The sequence below is a fragment of the Octopus bimaculoides genome, chromosome 1, assembly GCF_046866305.1.
Source record: "Octopus bimaculoides isolate indiv1 chromosome 1, ASM4686630v1, whole genome shotgun sequence".
Taxonomy (NCBI): domain Eukaryota; kingdom Metazoa; phylum Mollusca; class Cephalopoda; order Octopoda; family Octopodidae; genus Octopus; species Octopus bimaculoides.
Genome location: NC_142928.1, coordinates 128755885 through 128775195, shown reverse-complemented (window position 1 = coordinate 128775195; position 19311 = coordinate 128755885). Strand labels below are relative to the sequence as shown.

Genomic DNA, 19311 nt, shown 5'->3' with positions numbered 1-19311 from the left:
CCACCATATATATATATATATATAGGCCTGACTAGCCAGCAGGGTGGCATGTTCAAAAGCTAAAACAAGGCAAAGTGCATTGTGACCAGCAGTGTATAACAATATCTGATAGTCTTGTGATATACACATATATATTATTAGAAGTTACAAAGTGACTCAAAGGTTGAGAGTTTCATTTACAGCACTTTCCTATCACCAACCCTCACCCGTTTCTCTATGGCCAGACATGTTTCTGCAGGATACTGAAAATTAATAATATTCATTTATAACAATCATGCAATGTCAAGACAATGAGACACAAACACACAATGGGTTTCTTTCAATTTCTAAGACCCAAATCCACTCACAAGTCTTTAACTGACTTAGGGCTTAGGTAGCAAAAGACATGTGCCCAATGTCCAAGGTGCCATGCAGTGGAACTGAACCTGAAGCAAAATGGTTGGAATGCAAACTTTTTAACCACACAGCCACACCTGCACAAATGTGCGTGTGTGTTTGATAATGAACAGAATAGGATAAAGACAAAGCCTAGACTTACAGGTAGTACTGCCTGGACATTTACATTGGAATCAGCAACAGTTGCCAAATATACAAGGTTCCGGTGCAGCATCACTTGGTATCTAAAATAAACAGTTGCAAAGTAAGTCGGCATCAAATATTACTAAAGCCTTTCTTAATCAAAGAAACATACCAGCTGTTCAACAGCATCATGTCAACAGTTTTACCACCAAAAATAAGTGTTTTGTTTTGTTTATCATTTAAGTCAATGTGTGATTTAACCCTTTAGCATTCAGATTATTGTCGAATGTAATGCTAATGCATTCACAAAATTTTACAAATTAAACATGTATTATCTCGTAGCTTCAGAATAATGTAATTATTATTTTTAGGATAACATTGTAGGATAGGTGTGAGAGGTTGGATCTGGCTGGCTTGAACACAGAACAGGTATAAGATTTGTGCTGGATATGGCAGTAAAGGTGCTAAAGGGCTAAATCATCTTCCAGAAGGTTTGCAATACTAAAATACACTCCATCATTTAACTGAGTAAATAATAACAGAAAGGAGTAAAATTGTCAAGCAACTATAGAATCATGGTAAAAATGGTACATTTCTAAAATTAACATTTTTAAAACCAAACCAGAATTTATTAGTTGCAATCTAAATTGTATTTCAAGTGAAAATAACAAAAAATTATGTAATTTATATATTTGCTAATGATGTGTTTTCTACACGCGCACACACACCTCATTTACAAAACAATAAGCAAGATTCAAGTTAGAGAGGGCTCATTTTTCTAATTAGGAAACTGCAAAGAAATCTTCACCATCATGATTATCATATAATGTCCATTTTTCCATGCTTGCTTTCCATTCTGTCCAGGTTGGACAGAATTTGTTGAGGTTGATTTTCTACAACCTGATGCCTTTCCTGTTGCCAGCCATTGCTTGCTTCCCATGACCAGACATGTTTTCATAGAAAATTGGAACTAAAGGACACTGCTTGTAAGATGTAAACATCAAAGCAAAGAGGGATTAACATACACACACACAATGATGGGCTTGTTTCAGTTTTCATATACTAAATCCACTCACAAAGCTTTGGTTAATTTAGGGGCTTTGAGGGTGAGACAAAATGTAATGCCAGTTTTATTTCATGTGAAGCTTTTGATAAAAATAACTGAAAATTTTCCCAGTTATAAATGATTAAATCATAGCAATGTATGCAGGTGGATCCATCGTCTGAAAGATGAAAAGGTGGGAACTGTGAGTGTAGCCGATAAACCCTGTTCTGGCTGTCCATCCGCTTCTGTGAATCCTGCCAATAAAGCAAAAGCAGATGCTCTGATCAGAGAAGACTCGATCAGCATAACTCTTGATGAGTTGACAGAAATCCTTGAAGTGAGCCATGGGAATGCTTACAACATTGTTGAATCACTTGGCTTTTCAAAAGTGTGTGCCTGCATTGAACTTCTTGAACAAAGTCAAAGAGACAACACCTTCTTTCGAAGGCTCATAACAGGTTGATGAAACATGGGTTCATCATTATGAACCGGAATCAAAGAGGCAGTCAATGGAATGGTGCCACTCTACGTCACAACCACTGAAAAAGTTCAAGATGCAAAAGTCAGCTGGAAAAATCATGGCAACTGTTTTTTGGGATGCTCAAGGTGTCATTCTGGTCGATTTCTTGTCAAAAGGAAAAACAATAAACTCCGAGGCTTACATTGAGACCCTGACAAGGCTCAGAGCAAGAATCCAATGAGTAAGACCCAACTTGCCAATCGACAATTTCCCCCCTTCTGCATGACAACGTTCGACCACACAAAAGCATCAGGACAAGGGAGACAATCGCCTCATTCGGGTGGACAACTTTACCGCATCCTTCATACTTGCCAGATTTAGCTCCCTCTGACTATCATCTCTTTGATCAAAGGTAGTCACATTGAAGGATGTAGGCATAGCTGTCTGATGAAGATTATTTCACAACCATGTAGCTCTAGGTTCGATTCCACTGTGCAGCACCTTGGGCAAGCACCTACTGTAGGCTAATCTGAGAATAGAATTTAGTAGACAGAAACAGTGTGGAAACCTGTTGTATAAGTGTATGTATCTTTCAGCAATGCATGTTATTGAAAATATATAACCAGTAGCAAGAAGCAAAAAAACTAGTGCCACTTCCTTTTTTGAAATATGGTACAATGTAGTCAGAGGGTAGCTTGTTTTATTGCTGAGCTGAGTCCTGGGTGTATCATAACACCACAACAAATCTTAACTCTTCACCTAGTTCTAAGAATCAGCTTAATATCGCTGGTGCCAAATAGATATCATCAACATAAGATATTAAGCTTAAAAGAATAAATAACATAGCTTGATCTTTTCTAAACTGGGTTTTGTGTTAATAATGGAATGTATCCATAACAGAAGAGACCAAAAGAAACTTAGAACTAATTCAGACTCGTGAGCAGTAGGCTTAAAAAAAAAAAAAAAAAAGCATCCAGCTGTAGAAGCCAAGCCAAAGCAGACTGGGGCCTGGTGCAGCTCTCTGGATTACTAGCATGGAAAGCAGAGGGGCTAAATGATGATTTCATTTTAAACTTATGCAGTTAAAAATGCAAGAAAAAAAGCTTACTGTGCACATTCTGAAGCTCGACCCTTGTTTTGGTAATCAAGAATAGCCTGTATCAACTGTATGTTTTCATCAAGCATCTACAAAAAGAAAAATTTGATGAGTAAAAACAAAAACAGAAAGATATTTTATACAGGAATTATCCCAGGCTGACATAGATACTCTTGATCTCTTTCTCACCTATTACCAGTGGCACATTGCAACTACCCAACATGCAGTCACATACTAGACAGAATCCTATGGCATTACAAACCAGATGACTGGCCAAAACCCTCAGTTTTATGCCAAATATTCCTAGCAACACATGTGCTTCACTTCTGAGCCATCAAAAGCAAGCTAGACTGGTAAGTGAAACTATTGTTTTTAGGCATGTCCCACATACAACAAGAATTCAGTGCCTGAAGTACTGAAGTACCCCAATTTGTTCCTTCATAGCTGCAGAATAGCTGTTCAGGCAAAAAAAAAAAAAAAAGAGCCTAACTCCAAAATTGGATGGCATTCATCTGGCAATGCAACATTTGCAAGACCATTATCCAAACTGCAAAAGATGCCTCAAGCTATGGTTCCTCACAAAAGAATAAAAGGAATTACATCGACCAAAAATTTAGCATATATTCTATGGCATGGTTCCTCACAAAAGAATCTTTCTCCATTTCTCAACAATGGTGGTGCACCAGCATGACCGCAGCCACTTGGCTGAAACACATAAATAAATAAATCATTCTGTAAACAATAATGCTGTAAGGAAAGCCTCTACCTTCACTGCTTACTTTGCTGCATTTAACTCTATACTATACACTTGGCAAATCGTTTCTAAATCTATCCCTTCCATCTAACCAGGGTCTTTACACACATACTAAATGCTAAAATACTTCTGGTTGTTTCTAAGTAACAAAATTACTAGTCCTAACAATATCCCTTCCATTTCACTGAAACATTGTGTACCAGAGCTTGGCCCTATGCTCACCAATCTTTTGCCTTTGTTCTCCATTCTCTTCCTTCTTTATATCAATAACCTACTTGCTGCCATGTCCAACAATGCTCATTCTTAAGCAGATGATATCACCAATTATTCTTTCTAAACCTTTCCCAGCCATGTGTTATCCACAAGCAGCCTAGATACCACATGCCAAACTTGCATTGATTCCATGAATGGAGAACTTGAAAGTGTCCTTTAGTGAAGCTATTGCGAATCTTGTCTCTTTCAACAGCAAAAGAATACAAGCACTACTCATATAAAAAGTAAAAATTAAAAAAAACTTGCACATGAGTAACACTGAGCAGGAGCCAGCAAAGTCTCTTGGAATGTTAAACCTTACTTTCAGTAAATATCTCACCTAGTGACAGAATGTCACAGTTAGATCATGTTCCAAAAACTGGCATTTCTGTTTAATATTAAAAAAAAAATTCCAGTAACCCATCTACCTAAGAAATTACTGACACTTTACAAAGTTCAAATAGGGCCCACATGGAGTATTGCTCCCACATCTGAAATGGTGTAGTTGCTGCATACAGAGACATTCAAGATCACATCCAGAGAAAGGCCACTCAACTGACTGGTATAAAATCACTGACAGATATGCCCCAACCTCAAACCCCAAAGTGTGCTATCTTCTCTCTCTGGTTTTTATACTGTTACTATAATGGCCTCTGTTCCTTGAAGAAGCTGGTCTAATGCTACTGCATTCAGGCACTCTCAACCCACTTGTCTCTCTCTTATCACCCATGATGTGTTGAACCCCACCAAACACTACACTAATCATGACAGCTAGCCCTTCCCCACTCAAGAATCTTCTCCCTTTTCAAAAATTAATAATAAAAAAATATATATACGAAAAATATAAAATAATAAAATTAGAGCACATTTATTATCATCATTGTTTTAACATCCACTTGTCCATGCTTGCATGGGTCAGACAAATATATTGGAGGCAGATTTTCTATGGCCCATCCTGTTGCCAACCTTTACCTGTTTTGTTCTATGGCCAGACAGGTTTTTGCAAAATACTGGAAAAGAATAACACTGTTTTGTAGGTCAATGGCATTCATTTACAACCACCACTTTGTATCATGACAAGGACACACAAAACATACAAACACACATATATTATGACAGGCTTCTTCCAGTTTCTGTCCTGCAAAGCCACTCACGAGGCTTTGATCAACAGGATCTAATGATTCAGAAGACTGCACCGAGCCCTAATGTTTGCTTTCGCATGCTTTCTACAGCTGGATGTCCTTCCTAACACCAACCACTTTACAAAGTGCAATGGGTGCTTTTTTTTGTGGAACCAGCACTACTGAAGTAACAAAGTAACTGGCAAGACAAAACTGCTTGACAAAGTTGAGGTGCAGTATTGAGGAAAGTGACTTTGTGCTGGGTGTTGAGAGACTAAAGTACAATAGAGGGAAAGGAACAACTGCCTTGGTGTAGAGGAAATATATGATTATCCCAACACAAAAGGAAGAAAGGATGCTGGAGATGAGTGTTGGGGCATACCCTCAAGGTACTAGAATATATTATACAAATATGATACTTTTTAAACTTCCCTACATATCCCTCCACATTCTCATAGTTTCACATATGCATGCCATAGAATATATACTAAACTCTTGGTCGATGTAATTCCTTTTATTTATATCCCTAGCATTCACTTGAAAATATTGTCGCAATTTCTTACAGCTCTTGACTAAAATCTGATTCATCCCACAAAATGTAGAGAACATTATTCTATGGAAGCAAGCTTCTTAGCATACTGAACTGAAGCTTTTCTGGGTTGCACCACATCAAGCAGCAAGTAAAATGCAACTCTACGGATTAGAAAGCTAATTTATCTCAAGTTTGTTATCAAAACAGTTCCATCCCAAAATTATGAAGCAATTCATTATTCTATTAAACCTCTTATTCCTTTAGCATGGAGAGTAATAATAGATTAGTAGGAAGTTCAGGAAGAGGTAAGTAGTTTGTATTAAATTTTCACAATGGTGTCAAGTCTGTGGTCAAGTTACCGAACTGATTTGATTCAATCCTACTTGCTGTACATAGGCACTGCAAGGTAAGAACACCTTAATGCATCAAGCATGTTGATTTGACAAGTAAGTGATTTATTAAGCTCACCACACCAAGTCAACATCCTATCTGAGGTGAGGGAGTTTAACTCTCATTTGCTAAATGATACAAAAACTGTAACAAAGTAGTAGACTTATGGATAACTTATTTAAGAATTTAGCTCCATGTGCTGCTTTTTGTAGTCAGCTGGGCATCTATTTTAATAATCCTTATGAACCTTAAAGTAAAGTGATCTAGGCAGAATCTGCACTGGAAAACAAAAAGCCTAGAATCTGTGATTTGCAAGTACTGTTACCAAATATTGTAGTAACTAAAAACTATAGTTTTATTACATTATCGTTAGACAGACATACTGACTGGTTTCAAATTTTGGCACAAGGCCAACAATTTCGGGGGGGGGGGGGGAATTACATTGACTGGTACTTATTTTATTGACTCCGAAAGGGCAAAATCCAAAGTCAACAGAATTTGACCTCAGAACGTAAAGACAGATGAAATGTCGCTATGCATTTTGCCCAGTGTGACAACAATTCTGCCAGCTTGCTGCCTTAAGTTGGACAGTCATAATCAAGTGATAAACTACTACAATAAATAATTTATACTCCTCATCAGAACAGGTAAAGGTAAAGACCCCCTTCTGTCATGAATGACCATGGGATTGCAACCAGAAAGTCTCTGAAGCACAAGGTTGTTTATGGAAGATCAGCAGTGCCCATGCATACCAGCCTCCCCTCTCCATACTACTAATGTTATCCAAGGGAAAGGCAAAGACCGATACAGTTTGGCATTAGTGATGTCGTAACTCATTTTTACATTTGCATGAACTGAAGCATCATGAAATAAAGTGTCTTGACTAAGAACACAATATACAGCCCAATCCTGGAATCGAACTTACTATCTCATGATCGGGAGCCTGATGTTCAAACCACTGAGCCATATGCCTTCACACTAGTTAGAACAATACAATATATAAAGTAATAACTGAAATTTTCATATAAATATTAATTAGTTTTCATTTGTAAATATCATTTGAAGGAAAGAAAGAAAGAAAGAAAGCTACAATTTCTTTGACAAATATCATAATAGTCAATAGACACATGATACCCCAACAGCAACATGTGTCGTTGGATTCATTTGATTAAACAAATACTTCAAGAAATCCATAACAATTAACATTCGCAAAATAACTTGAGCCGATTCCACATTAAAAGCACCCAGCTCACACTGCAAAGTGGTTGGCATTTGGAAGGGCATCTGGCCGTAGAAACCAAGGCAGATCAGACTGGAAACTGGTACATATGAGCATATGCATGTATACATACATATATGTACATACCTACATCTACATGTATATATAGATGCATATCTGGGTACAGGACGTCAAAAAACGTGGACAAAAAAGGAACGGGAACATAAACAAAGCACAAAAAACGGACTTTTTTTGCGGACAACAGAATGAACACATAGGAAAACAGACAAGCCACATATGGAACTTTTCCTTCATCAGCTGCCTCTATTCTAAACTAGGCGTTGCGAAGATAGAGAGCGAGAGATACACAAACATGCACACACATATAGCAACAGGAAGGCTACAGATAATGACTAAAGAAATTCCGTCTGATCCAGGCAAGCATGGAAAAATGGACGTTAAATGATTATAAAGATGATGACATAAGTGTATTTAAGACTATAATCCAAAATGTCTTATTAAATTTCTTCCAACTACTTCAAATTTCAAATTTCCACCAAAATTTCATCGTTAATTTCTAGGGAAAAAAATGAATGTGATTTTTTTTGTCATCAGCAAAACTATATATATATATATTTGAAAATAATCTGGTGAGAATTTGAAATAAATCAAGTGGTTGAGAGAAATTTAACAGGATCCAAGTCTTTTCCAGATAAAATAAGTTTCAGTTAAGATACTTGAAGATCGATTCAGTTAATCATACCCACCTCCACAACACCAAAGGAAAAACATTACTTTGTGCCCAGTCAAAAATAAATGTTTTAATAGAAAAAGATTAAGAATGTCTAACACAGACAATATATACATATATAATGGGTTACTTTGTAAACTTTCATGTTCTAGATCTAACGAACATACGAAGTAATAACTGCGGTTTCAATGTCTATTTTGAACAGTAAACAACCACTTGATTGTTTTATGTTTGTTTACAACAGTTACTTGTACAAACAGGTTGCAATTCAAGGCAATCAATTTTCCAGCCAATGACGTGTACTCGTTCGTTTCTAGCTTAACATTTAATGTTATACTTTTCGTATATATATATATATATATATATATATATATATATATATATATAATAATATTATTAGGGACAAAATCCAAAATTACAGGTAAAAAACTCAATTAAAATCAATTTATAAAAAATTAAAATTAAAATTAAAATTAAAATTAAATTGAGCCTTATTGATGAGTTCTTGAAAATTGGTTATTTTCCCTAAAACTATATATATATATATTCTATTATTTAGTTGAGAGGTTCTCAACAACGTGTCACAAACACTGACTAGGGGTACCGCGAGCACAGTTTCCACTCTCAGTAAAAAACAAAACTCGTACTTGGTAGTAAGAAAAGGGAAAAATGAAAGCGAAAATTCACAAGCCTATTTTTTAAAAATAATTATTTCAACTCTTGCTTGAAGGAATTCAAAGAATAAAGTTAGTTCCCCTGAACTACAATTTCAGTGTAATTTAGTTATTTTGAAGCGGTCGATTTATTTAACACCTTGTTGGCATGCTCTTGGCTTTTCAGAGTAAAATCCAATCAAAATGGATACATTTGTGAAGAAAGTACAATTCTTAAATGATGACAGACAGAACAGTGGAAATGTGGAAGTAGCCCGTACACACGGGTAATGAGCTTGAAAAATGTTTACGAGGGCCAGAAAAGTAGATTGTTTTTCAAATTCTGTCATTCGGTTTCACTTGACGCATGCAAGAAGAAAACTGGTTTGCCGAGAGTCTAGCTAATGGGAAAATATTGAGCAATGAGACAATTGTGCCAAGCAAACTGCATCGCCGTTTAACAAGTAAACATTCATTTGGCGGGAAAACGTTTGATTAAAAAAAGGCTTCTCACAGAACTTCAGTTAGAGTTCGATGTTTTAGAGCGTACTGCCAAGGAAATAAAGGCCCACAACATTCTAAAAAAGCGGAACGTTGAAAACATAACTTGCACACTTGTAAAGGAGTGCAAATTATGTTTTGAGAATGAGGTGGCCAATGAAGTTAAAAAGTTACATCTCTAATACCTAGACTTAAGATATCAGTAGATATAAAAGAAAATATTTAGAGAGGCTGAAGGTACCTTTATATGCTTTTCATACTAATAAAAACAGTAGGTACAATTGGCAAAATGTTAAGAATTAGTTAGATTTATTCAGAAAGATGATACTACCAAGCAATTTTTGTTCCAGAAAAAGCTTAAACCAACTGCTACAGATACTTTTGAAACTGTAGACTTATCTTTTAGATCCTACAAACATCTTGGTGAAAATTCTTTCGGAATTTACACACACAGTAGTGTTCCATATTCAGTTGGTATTCTCAAAAGGTTTACAGTGTTGGTGAGAAACATGAACAAAGATAGAGATATGTCACTATTTCAAACCTTGTAAAGTTCTAATGACAAAGGCTTGAATAATGAATTGTAAGCAGTTGATGACATTCAAGATGGTTCACAAAATCAAAGGCAAATCCCCGAGAAGTCATATCTTTACATAGACAAGTGAGTCTACAGATGCTTACTTCAGATCCCTCTTATACTCTTCTAAAGTAGTAATCTTGAAGTAAAGTTCTGTAATACGTACCTCAACTAATGAAATTAAAGGTTCTTTTCCATAAGTAGAAATGAAACAAAATATTGTGACCTATTCATCAATGATTATTGGTGTGCAAAGCTGGTTTAAGCTTGTTGATATATTTGAGCATATAAACAAAGCAAATCCTCCTCATCATCATTTAACATCCACTTTCCATGCTAGCATGGGTTGGACGATTTGACTGGGGACTGGCAAACCAGACTCCAATCTGATCTGGCAGAGTTTCTACAGCTGGATGCCCTTCCTAACGCCAACCAATCCAAGAGTGTAGTGGGTGCTTTTACGTGCCACCAGCATGAGGGCCAGTCCAGCGGTACTGACAATGGCCATGCTCAAATGGTGTTTTTTTACATGCCACCTGCACAGGAGTCAGTCCAATGTTTTGTTCACATGCCATTAGCACGAGTGCTAGTAAGGCGAAGCTGGAAACGATCGTGTTCAAATGGTGCTCTTTACGTGCCACTGGCACGGATACTAACATGAAATGGACCAATGGAGAACATGTGGTCTTCAACTGACAAAATTGCTACTTACTGGAATAAAATTACCAAGTTGTATCATCATACAGGAAAGAGTACAACAGGCATATTTCCCCCTACAGTTGAAGAAAATCTTATATAGGTATGTAAGAAAAGTCTCCAGTCTGCCTTGAAATTGTACTCTGTGAGTTTGGATTCTAAGAAGTACAACTAGATTACAGATCCTGTCTCAGAAACTGAAAATGAAAGATTTCAAATTTCAAGAACAGGAACTTCTGGATGTTCATAAAAATGAATACTTGCATTTGTCAAATAAAGTAGTCATTGTTTTGCTCCAGTTCTCAACTTTCAGGTTCTCTGAGTACAGATCTTTTTTTAACACATATAAAAAAAAAAACAAAGCAGAATCTAGTATCCACCAATGTAGAGGATGTCTAAGAGTGTGTTTGTCAAGTGCCAGAATGCTGAAATATGGCAAAAACACCACTAACAGTGTCAGAGATATAATTTTTTTAATCTTGTAGGTCTTTCAATTTATTATGAATTTATCAGTTATAATGTAATATAAGGATATTTTGTCATCTTAAATATCAGTTATTTGCAAATACAAGACCCGAGAAGCTTTTACCCACTTTTATGCTTAGCACCAACTATGTGATAGAAGTAAGGTACTATGAAATTTGTTGCATTAGAAGATACTATAAAATTTGGCAAGAATAGGAAAGAGTGAGATAGAACTTGAAGAGAAAGTCCAGTCTTTGGGGAGCAGTTATGGCAACATTATAAATGTATGGTTACCACGAAAAATCCTCTGAGAAGCTAAGCGTTTATAACAATTCAGAAGATTTTAGCTGAATTGAGAAGATAAAAAAGCCCAATGAATGAGATCATGGACTACTGGTTAGAACTTTTTGATTTCAAAACCCACAACAGGTGTATATGAGTATGATATTCAATTTAATTTCATGAAGCAGTTGAGAAATGACACTAGAACTTCTGCAAAAGTTGTATGCGATTATCACAATGATCAGGATTAAGTAAAAGTCCAGTCATCCACTGAAGTTCAAAATAGAATTATTATTCAGAAATTGAGACACACCAAGAGTTTTTTTCTTTCTTAGATTTAAAACAAGTGTGTATATATTCAGAAAAGCGAGCAGTAAGAAATATCTCAAATGAGCTAATGATATGGATTTTAATAATTCAAATGATAGGCAAATGAGACAAGCCTCAATGTTTTCTAGATCAGACCTATGCCTGTCTGTTCTTCTAAGTAACACTTGATGTTGATGATACAGAAATGATAGTGTACCACTTCAGCTGTATGAATTACAAATGGGATAACAGATACATTTATTAACTACCACAATCTCTTTAATTCAAAAGCTAGGTCAGTGTATTTCGTTGTTTTCAGCCCATTAACTACCGTAATATGATGAGCATTTTCAGGCAGAGAGCTGGCAGAAACGTTAGCACGCCCGGCGAAACGCTTAGCGGTATTTCGTCTGTCTTTACGTTCTGAGTTCAAATTCCGCCGAGGTCGACTTTGCCTGTCATCCTTTCGGGGTCGATAAATGAAGTACTAGTTGCGCACTGGGATCGATCTAATCGACTGCCCCCTCCCCCAAAATTTCGGGCCTTGTGCTTAGAGTAGAAAAGAATATTGTAAACATTTTATATTGCCATGTCAATGTATTTCTTTAATTGCAAATGGGGTTTGTAGGACAAAAACAATGTTATCTTTCGTCTGAATATAAAAAAACATTACAGTGAGTGATAGAAATAGACATTAGGAGCCAGAGATACCCTAAGATTCCTGGTGCTGACGATGAATAGAGGGTTAGGCTCCATAACTCTACCTCATTAACTGAAAAGAAGGGACATGCCATTTCCATGTACACCTTTACTAACTTCCGCCACTGATTACATAAGACGTCAACCGACAAACCAATTATTATAACAGAAATAATCTTTGTTTCTTAATTTACACCCCAAGTTTGACGACAATTATTTGTTCGAATATCTCAAGAGTAATACACGCGTAAGGAAACTATGTATTTCAGTATGAAGTTGACCTTGTGATGCAGCGCTAAATTCTAGGCAGTCAATTAAAACCGCATCGCTTCTTTTAATTCGATAATGTACCCGAGAAAAAGAAGCATGAACGTCGCAGTTTGCTTTTGTAACAAATCTGATGTCTCGAGCAAAACTGTTAAGAACAAGATGAGAGAGAGAGAGAGAGAGAGAGAGAAGGATGGGGGAAAGAAGAACGACTGACTAGTACGGACTGGTTGACCCTCTTACCCAACACTTAAGGTTGAATCTAATATGTAAGTGCAATCTTAGTACAGGGGCGTGTACGCTTTCATATACACTTTTTTTTTTTTGCTTTGGTCTAAAGGAAGGGGGGGGGGACCCAAGGAGTTCGTGGACCCCATGAGACAGATCAATACACGTTTGTGAAAGGACGCATTATCGAGAAGAAACTCCAGGGAGAGCTGACATGTAAAACAGTTAAGAAAATGATACACCCCAACATCAAATATAAAGTTGCAAATAGTGAGGGGATTTAATGTTCATACCTTTCCCCTTAGAAAACAATGTGACACAAGATAGAACTGTAATGCAGCAGTTATTGTCGAATTAAACATTGAAAGAAAAATAAAAAAGCGAAATAATTAAATAATTGTAAATGGCAGTAAAGGTCTTAGTAGTAGAAGCGATGAAACAAATGCAAGTCCACAGTTCAAATCCCACTGAGGTTGATTTTGTCTTTCATCTTTCGGGGTCGATGAAATAAGTACCATTTGGGCACTGGAGCCGATGTAATCGACTAGCTCCCTTTCCCACAAATTTCAACCTATGTGCCCATTGTAGAAAGGATTGTATTACATACACACATTATACACACAGATAGATAGATAGATGACAATATAGGCGATTGCTATAGGCATCGTAGACACTATTTATTGGAGAACAAACAATTCGTGTCGCGGACAAATATCTCTAGCTTCGTGTATTTCAGCTTCCTTTCTTTCCGTACAAAGAATATATGAGCGCCTGATTGATACCAGGTGTGCGAAATTGTAAATATGTGATCGATACCCAAGTTCCATGTAGATGTTAGGAATAAAGAGGTACACGGACGAGAGAGGATAGATAGGAAGGAAAAAAGGAAATGAGGTTAGAATGAGAAATTTGGGAAAGTAGTAAAATAGAGAGAATGGATAACAATGAGAAACAGAAGATGGATAAAGAATAACGGAAGGTGATTAACAGACACACAGTAGTGATGTGGAGAAGTGCACGAATATGAACCTATAAGAGTTTTAATATTAGTGTTATATTCTAGAGTCGGAAGAAATGTTGCTAAGCATTTTGTCCGGAGCGTAAACGATTCTGCCAGCACACCGCCTTAAAGTGAGTAAATATAATCCTTTCTGATTTATATACAAGACCTGCAATTTTTAAGAAAGAGGTATGCCGATTACATCGATTCCAGTGCTCAACTGGTATTAATTCGAGCATTGGGATCGATGTAATCGACATATCCTTCCCTTCAAACTGCAGGTTTTGTGCCTAAATAAGAAAAAAAAAAAAAAAAAAAAAAAAAGGCGGTGGGCTGACAGAATCCTTAGCGCTTTAGACAAAATGCTCAGCCTTTCATTCTTTCGGGGTCGATAAAATAAGTACTAGTCGAGCAATGGGGTCAATGTAATCAACTAGTCCTCTCCCTCAAAATTTCGGGCCTTGTGTAGAAAGGCCAATAGTAGAAATATTAATGCTATATATTTGGATATAGTTTCCTATGCCTTTGGCAACGTATCCCATTAAAAATTATTTCTCCCCCCACCCCAAAAGCTTAAATTGTCGAAAATCGAGGGTAAATGTTTGGTGTGGTTCAAAAACTATTTGGAAAATAGTAAACATGTTTGTCTTGATTGTTCTCTTAGTAGTTTGGTAACGGTTACAAATGGAGTTCCGCAATGCAGCCCTATCCAGTCAATAGGTTTCCTTGCCCAATGTAATTTTAATATTGTGTGTAGGCTAATATAAATTTAAATTTTGTTCTGTAGCTGTCTCCGGATATCCAGAAATGAATAGTCTTACATCTTAGTTGGGAAAATTTTAATATTTAAAATTTCTTGAATGAAACTAAAATTCCAAAAGTTGTCAACATTCCTGACCTAAGAATTCTTCTGGTGACTAGAAACTTCCATAACATTGTGTTAGAATCGCTGCTAAAGGTTTTCAAATGACGGACTAGACTGAAACTTTGTTGGAAATGTTTAAAGCTTATGTCCATTCTCAACATAAGTATGCCATATTGATCTCGAGTCCCCACATGTTAGATGATATCGTCTACGTTGAATGAATGCAACGTGCTTTTTTCCAACAAGTTAGCCTCAGTGAACTTTTGTAATCCTGCTCATCCAAATATTTTAAAATTTGAGTCCCTTGAAGAATCAAGAATAAAAAGAAACCTATGGTTTTAAAAATAATTTTATGACTGAACTGAAGTAAACTTAATATTACAATGCCCACTATGGGTTAAATAATTTGATGGATATTTTCCGTAAATGATTTCGTTTTCAAAACTTAGAAATTCTAGTAGAAGAGACCATTCTAAAACGAATTCCAGAAACAAAGTAGTCAATTGGTAGAGACGTTAGGACGTTGGATAGATTGCTTTGCAGCAATTGTTCCAGTTGTCTGCGGTAAGGGTTCAAATTCCGTCGAGGCCAATTTTGCCGTGTGTTGCTGAAAATAAAGTAAATTTGCCAATCAGAGTCGATTCTTCTCTTTCCTTCGCTCTCTTCCTTCCTTTTCTGGAAGGAAATCAACTATGGCTATCAATGAGTTATTTTCCTTGTTGTCACTCGTAAATATACCTTAATGTAACTGTTTAAGGTGCAAGGCACTATCTCGACCTCAACAGGATTTGAACTTAGAGCGCAGAGAACCAGAACAAATTCAGCAAAGTATTGTAACGTCTCTGTCAATCGACCGTTTTAGATTTTGTTCTAATTATGGCAGGCCGGAGTCGACTTAGCCTTTCATCCTTTCAACGTCGATAAAATAAGTACCAGTTGAAGGCTGGAGTCAATGTAATCGACTTACACCCCGAAATTGCTGGCCTTGCGCCAAAATTTGAAACCAATTATGGTAATTTTTAATGCAGTATAAAAGCTACTTTATTCTCACGTTTCTTGTGTTGTTTATTGTTTTATTTCATAATGAACATATTTATTTCGGTGATAAGAAAGCGAAAGAGGAGCAGAAGAAAAAAGATGCAGCTATATTATTTATCTCTCGATAAGTTTATCTGAAATAAGAGAAATAAGTGAAGAATGAAAGAGCGATAAAGAGATGTAGTGAAAGAAGAGGATAGGAGCCCCCAAGCGAAGTAAGGAGCAGACAACACACAAGTAAACAGCAAGCATGTGCAGCAGACAGCATGAATAGCAAATTTAAGAGATCAACAAGAAAAAACACACACTGTCACGTTTCTCGGTGCACATGTGAGTCAGGAAATACAGCAAAACAGCAATTCCCTAGCTCGTCAGATCAAATGCGCAAAACACACACACATGTAATTGCACCAGATCATTTTGTTTTCAGCATATTTTATATCATACTGAGACCCGAGACAGCAAAAGCTTGGTATAATAGAAAACAAATATAAACATTCTTTAGTAGCTTTATGAACTGATTTTTTTTTTATTTGCCCTAGTAATGCATTTTTTCTATGGACGCTTACATGCGTATTGGAGAAAGTGGGTTCGATCCCATCTGACTTATTGTGTATTTCCTATTTAGAGATGTCCTCCCTCTCTCTTTCTCTCTCATATATTTGAGCCAGCGTGACGCTTAGGGGTTGAGGGGGAAATGTGCAGCAATAGCGTAGGTGCCAGTTTAGAAGTGCAATAAAAGAGGATGCCACACGAACCAAGAATTGAAACTGAATCGAAGCAGAGTATTTACTATAACTAAAATAGTCACAATATTCCCCACACAATAAATATAACGAGACAAACCACTTGTACAAATACTCAGAACTGTTTAGCTACATCGTCTATTTAGATATTATACATACATGCCCATCGAAGGTTATACTGTATCTTTATTCATACAAGTCATAAGATCTAAGTATATATATGGCTTGAGATATGTGCGCCTGTACACATACATCAAAGATATCATGTATACCTTATATATATATATATATATATATATATATATATATATATATATATATATATATACACACACACATTTTTTTAAAGATCATGCTTCTAAGTCCTCATTTAATAGGAATGTTCTCAAGATTTATGCTTATGTATATATGATAATCACAACATTAACAACAAAGTCGATACCTTCGTGCAATATGGAAGCAAATTCATAGAAACTGCGAGACTTTATTTTATTCCTTCTTTCGTTATCATTCGTGTTTACGATAACCTCAAGCAAGTCGGTTTTAGGCCTAATTACATTCTCCGTTTTGTTGACAACCAGAATTAGGGAGAAAGGATTTTGCTTATTATATAATACACAGTATGACATTCATGATACTAGATTAAGTAACCCCGACTATGTGCAAAACACTAAACGGATCTTAGGCCTGTTACCATGAATAGAGAGCAAGCCATAGCTATTTTGCATAAGGGTTGGTTGATGTGACATGCATTACATACATACACACACTACAAGGATTTAATATAACAGCTGCCTATCTACCACATGACGTAGGATGTGCACAAAATGTTAAGTGTATAATGGAGACAAAATGAAGGACGAGAAAGAAAGCTCCTTGTCGAGGTGGCCGAAATCTTAAGGGTCAAAATGCCCACTGCTTGAATATACAATGTAGGTGGGTAAGTTAAAAGACGTAATGCGGAAGATATAGATTATTTCCATGGGAACTCATCAATCTAACTTAACCTAGGTGGATTTATATTTGTCCTAAAAATAATGATGAAAAATGAAATATTCTTTTGCTTTTAACTTGAAAAATAAAACAGTTGGGGTGTAACTGGGACTGAAATGAACATTGAGAATGGGACATTTTTGTTTGTTTTCAGACAGCAATCTTTTTAGGCAAAACAAATCGTAGATACATAAATCGCGAGTTTTTTGTTTTGTTTTCATTGAGAATAGATTTATTGCGAAGAGCCAATTATGTGTGTTTAGAAGGTTACAGATCCGAAAATAACGAACAAGCCTTACTTTTATGAGCGACACCACACCAATTTTAAAACCAGCATGTATCGTAGTATTTATAGGGATAACAGGAAACGAGATAATGAGATATTCATGTATTTTTGAAGATCAATAATTATGCAGTTGATAAAACACGATAGATTTTTAACAAAAATATCTCAATATAAAAAGAAGTCTACGAAAAAGAGACAAAATTTAAATATAAACATGAAACCAGATGATATATTTCCATCGAGATATAAAACTGAAATAAACCCAAAATATAAACACAAATATACATAACACAATATACATATTTATATATATATCTTACACAATTGCCTTAGTAAATAACGGGTGAAAAAAATTGTGATCACAAAATGAAAAAGAAATACTTACCTTTTGTATTGTGTTTGAATTTGGCGGTGGAGGTGGCTGAGCCTTTCCTTTCGGCTGTGATTGTACGAAAGTCAGCGACATGTTGTCTATGTGGCCCACCACACACACACACACAAATATAAACAGAGATATAGAGAAGACAGAAGGGTGACAGATAAGAGACACGGAGATGATTATGTGATGATGATTGGGGTTTTAAAGGATGATCAGGAGAAAAATGAAAAGAAGATATTTGCTATGTTGATCTCTGTTTTTCGTTAGGGACAGTGATAATTGATGATGGTTTGGTTGCTGGGTTCTTGGCATTTGTTTCCCCTTTTCTTAAAGTTAAATATTCCGTTGCTGATCGTGGCCGGGAGGGAAAAGAAATCGAGGGTAGTTTTAAGAGATTATAGGTTTAAATATGAATATGTACACTGCATAAATCACTCACTTAACAACCGGCATGAGTAAGTGAGAAGAATAACAATTTGAAAGGGATAGCGGCGACACCTTGAGTATGAATATAAGCAAGACCAATGTTAAAATGCTTTGTGTTTTTCCTTTTTGCGAAATGCGTAAGTGTCTGTGATATGTGCGTAAGTCACTCTATGTATACGTGTGAGTGTGTGCAGTTTTCTTTCTGTTGTGACTTTTGATGTATGCGTAAGCCTACTTTAGTATGTGAGTGTGACTATATGTACGATATATATGTATGCCTATGTATACATGTTGGAAGAAGAAGCAGGACCGCAGTGAATGGCTGCACTAATATAAAATAAGGAAAAATTATTTTTAAATATCCACCAAAGAAACAAATATTTTTATGCTTAGTATGAATTCAATCAAAATTACGTTTTTATTCAAATCATTTTATAAGGATAATAATAATAGGATGGAACTATAGGATAAATTATTTTAAAGATAGAACCGTAGGATAAATGATGAAAAGAAAAAAAAAGATACCATAAAAATATATATTGAGAACAAGAAATAAATACTTTATTCAGTTGGCTTATTTTTTTTAACCATAGTAGCCACAAACTAAATGAAAAAGAGTAAAGTAATAGTTAATAGGCAAAGGAATTAAAAAAAACAACGGGAAACAAATGAAAATTTTTTAAAATAGGTTATCTCCCTTATAAACCCATTTCTTTGAACGGTCTTAGTGTAGATATAGTCACAACAGTTGGCTTTTCAAAA

General features: G+C 35.9%; 1 protein-coding gene across 2 annotated transcripts in view; it reads right to left on the bottom strand.

Annotated features, from left to right (window-relative positions):
- Positions 1-18865, bottom strand: part of LOC106872765 (uncharacterized) — a 33894-nt gene extending 15029 nt beyond the window's left edge. For both annotated transcript variants that reach the window (XM_014919856.3, XM_014919857.3), the window contains exons 1-3: positions 18130-18865; positions 3133-3209; positions 539-620 (exon numbers count right to left, since the gene is read on the bottom strand). In XM_014919856.3, the coding sequence (XP_014775342.1) occupies positions 539-620; positions 3133-3209; positions 18130-18210 (240 nt within the window). In that variant the 5' untranslated portion in view covers positions 18211-18865. The remainder of the gene's footprint in view (positions 1-538; positions 621-3132; positions 3210-18129) is intronic.
- Between the last annotated feature and the right edge of the window lie 446 nt (positions 18866-19311).